The following is a 7,081-nucleotide window of genomic DNA, read 5'->3' as shown; positions in this document are numbered from 1 at the left end:
CTGGCTTGGTCCTTACAGGCACATACTACTCTTGTAAAGGACCAGAGTTCTGTTCCCAGCACCAGCATCCAGCTGTCCAGCAAGCTCACAATCACTGTAACTCCAAATCCAGAGGCAATTGATGCCTCTGGCCTCATTGGCGCCTGCACCACATGCACAAATCCATTGAGACACACACACACACAAACAGACATACATGTTCACACATACAAATAACAAAAGAAAATATAATGAAACAAGTCTGTTGCATATACGTAGACATAGTTATGAGAAAATATCCTATTTCATATGACTTGCTGTTGATCACTGAGTATGAATGAACACTATTTTATCTGATATATTTGTAAAAGTCACAGAATTTTTCAATTCTACAGTACTCTCTGTTTAGTTTTTAATTTTTTCCTTTCTATAAAGTGCACTCAGTTGTTTTTTTTTTTTAATCTGATAACCCACAAGCAATGTGATAACTCTTCTTCCAATTCTGCATACACCTGTGTTTTCCTCGAGGTAATTTGCACACAGAGGCCGCACTTGCTGCTCTTATACACGCTTTCTTGCAGCCCATTCCCCAAGGATTCTCTTATTCCTCTACTGTGGATCACATCAATAAAGGACGACATCTGTGCAGCCGATCATGGTGAGCCATTTCAGGTAGACCATGTGTTCTACCTTGACCTAACTTCTCATTTCTGTTCTCACCACTATGGCCAATTAATGCGAGGCCTTTTAAGCAGCCAGTTGACTGGTCTGGTCGTGTGCCGGCTATCACCACAAGAGCTTAAGGGCCACAAATCTCTGTTATTACCAAGCTGTTGCTGCCAGAAGCACGCTGACTCCTGACAAAAAGAATAGATTAGGATCAGTCAAATCTCCCCCAGGCTTATCAGTGGGACTTTTAACCGCACCTTCTACCTCAAAGTTTCCCCTTCTCCTGCTTCCAAACACCTACGCAGCAGCAAGCTAACAAGGTGCCTGCCAAACCATATGTTCATAATTAGTTAACTTCTTTCCTGTCGCTAGAGGCACCACTCAGTCAGCAACAGCCGTCAAGGGTGTTGGGCATCCAATAAGACACAACCAGGCTGTACAGCCGCTCAGCCCAGCAGTAAAAGAGGCATACTTAATTCCAGCTGTGGCATTGTTAAGTGAATTAACTTTATCCTCAATTTAAAAAGCCAGCATGAAATCAAAGGGGACCTTGGAAAAGGAAAAAAAAAATAGAGAAAATGAAAAAAAAAATGCTTGTGGGTTAACTCAAGAGTCCAGTGTGGTGAATGAAACTCAACTGGTTGGCCCATTCAGCCAATCATTGCAAGGCAGGTTTTTGGCATCAATATTGCTCCTGGCACAAGTCTTCCTTTTATTTCCCAGTTCTGTGGTTAAGGTCTCTTGTTACAGACGGAGGGGACTGATGATATAATTGTTTACGAGCCAGCGGAACACATTTATGGGTAGTAGTGAGGTTTCCAGAGAGTAATGAGATGTTAAATGTTAGAGACAGTGGTGCACGATTCTGGCTAAGAAATTTCATCTCAAGGTAAGAGTGCTACATATAAACTTACATGTATGTATTTGCAGGTCTGGGCAATCTCTCTGGGAAATAGTTGTCACACAATGTGTGGGGGAGAAATGAAAACTTTCTGGAATTGTTTTAGTTGTTATTGACTGCACACAAAAAAGCCCCTAATATTTTGAAAATGTATATATGGCTTTAAATGTGCCTATTCAATATAAAGGGAAAGTTGATGAATACTTTGAGCAAATGTACATTCACATATGCATGCTGTACCAAGCTTATCAATACAGCTTTTATTGAAGGAATAACACTAATAATAACAGCATCGAATAATATTGAATTTTGCTACCAGAATTTGGCAGCATTATTTTTTTTTAAACCTAGTATGACTATGAGGAATACATTTCTCAACTTTAAAAAAGGTTATATTTACATGTTACAATATTTTATTTTGAGTTTATATTCATGAATATATTATAGCAGTTAGAAAGAATGATCTTCATTGATGACATGTATGGGACCAGGAATGTGGATATAAACACAGGAGAAAGCAGAAGCAGTAGGTAAAATATAAAACTTAAGAACCCAGAAAATTAAATATAGATAGGAAACTAGCTACTTAAATAATGCTAATTTTAAGACTTGTGATTTTGTTGCTATTATTGTAAATCCTTTCATGAAGCAATCTGAGAATAGTCTACTGTCCCTTACATCTTAAAGCTCAGCTTGCGATCCAGTTTCATTGTCGATTACATAATCTCCGCTATCATATTAAATAACCATTGAGGGTGGCTAGGGACTTGGGGCTTCTGAGTAACAGACATAATGATATGTGGCTTAAAGTGAATTAAGAAACAACTGATATGGTGTATAACCAGGGAATTAAAAGACATAAGTCAATGGGAAATTGCAGAAACCACAGATCGGTACAAGTTACAGGCAATTTTCTTAATAACCCTTTAGGATAATATTAGACAAGCTGCACAAAGCCTCTTCACTACCCCCTGTGGGGCAAACTGGTTAACAATCAGAGCCAAAGGTTTGTTTTTAAACACAATTTGCCATCATAAAAAAAATATATTTTATGACTGTCACTAAGCAAGAAATAATTCTTTTTAAACCAAAAATAAAAGTATAAATTAATAAACTTACTCTTTCAGTTTAATCTTTCTTACATTCTTATTTGAATGTGTTTTAATAAAAGAAAATTTAATTGACCCAAACTATAATCTTGTTTCCATAGCAAAAGACTTATTTGCAAGGTCATAGTGGGAGGTCTTTACAATTTACTTTCAGTGTGATTAATGTACAGTGAGATTTCACTTATTGTGAATATTATAACCAGGAACATAAAGAGGTGCAGATTAGACATGGGAAATTACATTGATTAGACACGGGAGACTGATTTTGAGAGCTCTTAAAATCTTTTAGCGTTTTTTGCAGTAAGAAAAAGTGACTCGCTGAAGAAGGCGTTCATGTGAGCTCACAGATGAGCATGATGCTTGACAAAAACTGAGCAGTGATGAGAATCACGGACTGGGCAACGAGAGGCTATGGAAGATGCTGTGTTCCAGGTTAGTGATGGGCTCGTGGCCAACGTGGTGCCAGTAAGACCGGTTAGAAAGAGGCAGAAACAAGAAATGCTGAGGACTGACTCAGAGGCTCTTTCTGGCAGAAGAGGGAGAGAAACGTTAATAATGCCAAACCAGCATGTGTTAATAAAGTGTGAGTGTCAGAAAAAGCGTGAACACGAGTATATTAGAAGCCGGTTGTTGGTACACAGAATATGCCGAGTTTGCTGTCTGTCTAATTAGAATGGATCAGTGAGAATGCACAGCGAAGCAGAAGGGTAGGCAGGACCAGATGCCTGATGCTCAAGTGGAGCAGCTCTCCATTGGGAGCCATTGCTGCAAAGAGGGTGGTACACTCAAGGTCTGGGTCCTAAAGTGTAGCGCCCTGTGTGAGCGAACTGCAGAGCCTAGGTCAAGCCTAAGATCAGGGATATTTGAAAAACGTTCTGAAAGCGACTCTACAAGTCAATACTGCACAGCCAGAAAAGGTAACAGAATTTTGTGAAGTTTAGAGCAAGCACGAAGGAAACAGCTAGAAGTCAGAGAGTACTGATATCCTTCAAATTCTTCTCTAAACCATGGGTGGTAAGGATGGAGTGACATCACACAGACAAAGGCAACGTTTTCCCGATGTTAGAACTTTGCAGCTATCATTACAGGGAGCTTGAGTAATGTGTCTTCCTTGTTAAGGTAATTCTTTTTTTTTTATAATTTATTTTTTATTCACTTTACATCCCCATCACAGCTCCACCACACACACACTCCTCTCCTCCCAGTCCAACCTTTACAAAACTCCCCCCCCCCATCGTCCCCTCCGGTTCTCCTTAGAGGAGGGGGTCTGACCCCTTGGGTACCATCCCACCCTGCGATATCTAAGGCAGTTCTCATCAGATTTCACCTGGGTGTTGCTTTAGCTTCGTCACACACCTCATATGTGAAGTTTCTCTCTTTACCATTAATGTCAATGAAATAAGATCATTGAGGTTTTGTAAGTAGAATTAAACACTCATTAATGAAAACACAAGAGCACAGTGTATCATTATTATTTTCAAGTAGGTTTTCACATTTTTGTGCACGTATGAGCATGTGTGAATGTGAGCACTGCATATGTGTGTCCATGGAGGCCAAAGGAGAGTTTTAGGTCCCTTAAAACTGGAGCCATGAGGATTTGTGAGGTGCTTAGCAGGAATGCTGGGCACTGAGCATACTGCTCTGCAAGCACAGGGAGTGCTTTCAATAGCTGAGCCATCTCTCCAGCTCCATAATTAACACTTTAAATATCAATATTTCTAAAATATTAACAAGAAAATGTTCAAAGTTATATGCATTCATAAATTCAAAGTGCTTATACATTTTTATTAAAGTAACTGTAATTTCATACTTATCTCAGTATCTCAGACAGTTTAACATTCTTTCTTATCATTACCAGATAATTACATGAATGCCTATTGAATAGATTTATTAAAAACTAATTAAAGACATTTTCTGATGAGCTCAGCATTTTTCAGTTCTTCATTACAATGACTCCTATTCTGTCACCAATCTTTTCTTTCTTTTCCTACTTTCAACATTTTTCTCCTAGCTTTGTAGATTAAATAATAAGGTAAAATTTCAATTTTTGTTTCCCAGGGTTTTTTGAGGATTTTGTTTGTTTGTCAGGAAGTGAAAATGATTTCATGTTAGGCAAATGCTGTATCACCAAGCAACAGCCCCAGCTCTTCTCACTATTTTAAATCTATAAAGCACTTTTAATATATTTATTCCTAACAAATTTTGATGAAAAATCCATCTTTTTCTATAGTTCTACATATTTTATAATGTCCATTGTAACTTTTCTTTTTAAATGAATTTATTGTTTAGACATTTAATCATGGAGTTTGAATGTGTTTTAATTCATCATATTGATTTCTAAAGTTGTTAAAAATCCAGTAATTTAAGTCAGGCAGTGGTGGCACACGCCTTTAATCCCAGCACTTGGGAGGCAGAGGCAGGTGGATTTCTGAGTTCCAGGCCAGCCTGGTCTACAGAGTGAGTTCCAGGAGAGCCAGGGCTACACAGAGAAACCCTGTCTCGAAAAACAAACAAACAAACAAAAATCCAGTAATTTACTATAGATTAAATATTAATCTTTGAATCCAGTAAAGCAGTAAAGTAAAGACAAGATGTTATAGGACTTTATACCAATGATGAGGTGATGCGATCAAAGATATCATTCAAGAAAATAGAGTATTTGAAGAATGTACAAATTGACCATTTGACCAAAATGACATTAACAAGGAAATCTAATGGTTGAACATCCTGTTGATAGAGTGTAATAGGAATCAAACTCTAAGCCCACTGAGTCCCCATTAGAATTATGAATAGTAATTCAAATTGGGATTTTGAAATTCCAGGAAATAGTATAAATTATACATTTCATGTTGATATGATTGTGAGACTCAGGGGTGTTTATTTATTTTGTTTAGTGTTTAGCTTTTGCCAAAGGTACACATTTTGGGGGAAAGCACAGTAGCCACACAGTCATTAGAGCCTACTCTAGTGACCTGGGTCTGCTTCATTCCCTCTGCTCCATCCATGTTACAATAGAAGGTTTATTAAAATATCATATTATCTAGTTGAAAAAAATGGTCTTAGAACTTTCCCTACAAGTCTTCCCACTCAAGATTCAGTAGACTTGAATCTCAGTTCTCCTTGATGGGTCTATGCCTACATTATGTGTTGCCAGAAGAGCCTACATTGAAGGTTATAAAGAAGACACCCAAATTCACACACACACACACACACACACACACACACACACACCACATATACACAGATATTGATTTTCATATACATTTATATGCATATATTTCACAGCCAGTAAAATCCAGAGTAAAATAAAATTGTTATTATTGTTTACATATTGTACATTTTAAAACTGAAATCTAGAGATATAGGTCAAAGGTCAAATGACCATGTTGGAAGTTGTATTGGATTCTACTGGATCATATGATTGTTCTAGCCTACGATTTTTAAGGATTTCTATGCTAATTTATATAGTGAGTGTGAAATTTATATATCTACCAATAATACTAGTGTTCCCTTCTTATTTTGTCTTCTCCCCCACCACCCACCTCTCATCTTCTTCTCCTCAGAGAAGGAAGGGGATATCAACCTGCCCTGACATCTTCTGAGAAAAACCCTCCGACTCAAATCTATCCAAACACTTGTCTTGCCCATCCTGCCCAGCAGTTTTTTTTTGTTTGTTTTTGTTTTTGTTTTGTTTTTACAGATTTTCCTTCATAATAGAGATAACTGCATATCTGGCTTTATCACAACACTATTTGAAATACCAAGTTATGAACCAGCCAAGTTTCCACTAGTCAGTGGATTTCAGGTCATCAGTAGGATAAAATTCCAAGACCTAAAAAAATACTAAATCTTATTCTTATATTTGCATATATTCTGAGTTTTATTTCCTAAAAATGCCTTTCATTCACAAATCTAAAGGTAGAAAACAGAATGTTCTAGATCTGACCAGTCTTTAGAGAAGATTGATGTATTAGTCTCTCTCTTTTTATGTTGTTTATTTGCTTGTTGTTTTTGAGTCAGGTCTCATGTAACCCAGGCTGGCCTTAAACTTATTCCATAGCTGAGATTAACATTGAACCCACAATGTCCTTGTTCTTATTTCTCTAGTACAGGAATTGCAAGTGTGTGCAGCCATGACTAAGTTTAAAGCAAGTTGACTGAGCGTCATATTGCAAGGTCATACAAAATAAACATTCCCACTCCAGTTTTTGCAACATTCACTCTATTTTTGTGTGCTTTAAAATGCACAATGGAACTGCCTTTCCTTACCTAGAATGATCAATCCTGTTAATGGAGTTGTTCTTTGCTTCCCTTTTGAGAATTAGAACTGTCTTCAGCAAGCCCTCTCTAGTGTCTGAAGGATGCAACAGCTCACTGAAGATGACTCTGTGTGTGTGTGTGTGTGTGTGTGTGTGTGTGTGTG

General features: G+C 37.5%; 1 protein-coding gene across 2 annotated transcripts in view; it reads left to right on the top strand.

Annotated features, from left to right (window-relative positions):
• The first annotated feature begins 1,390 nt into the window (after positions 1-1,390).
• Positions 1,391-7,081, top strand: part of Gmnc (geminin coiled-coil domain containing) — a 34,694-nt gene continuing 29,003 nt past the window's right edge. Inside the window, exons 1-2 of one of the 2 annotated variants that reach the window (XM_021185618.1) lie at positions 1,391-1,537; positions 2,960-3,090. In XM_021185618.1, the coding sequence (XP_021041277.1) occupies positions 3,039-3,090 (52 nt within the window). In that variant the 5' untranslated portion in view covers positions 1,391-1,537; positions 2,960-3,038. Of the gene's footprint in view, positions 1,538-2,959; positions 3,091-7,081 lie in introns of those variants that run through there. The other variant, XM_029470842.1, reaches the window with a different exon arrangement.

Source organism: Mus caroli, chromosome 16, assembly GCF_900094665.2.
Source record: "Mus caroli chromosome 16, CAROLI_EIJ_v1.1, whole genome shotgun sequence".
Classification (NCBI taxonomy): domain Eukaryota; kingdom Metazoa; phylum Chordata; class Mammalia; order Rodentia; family Muridae; genus Mus; species Mus caroli.
The sequence above is the reverse complement of the archived record's forward strand: the minus strand, read 5'-3'. Positions and strand labels throughout refer to the sequence as shown.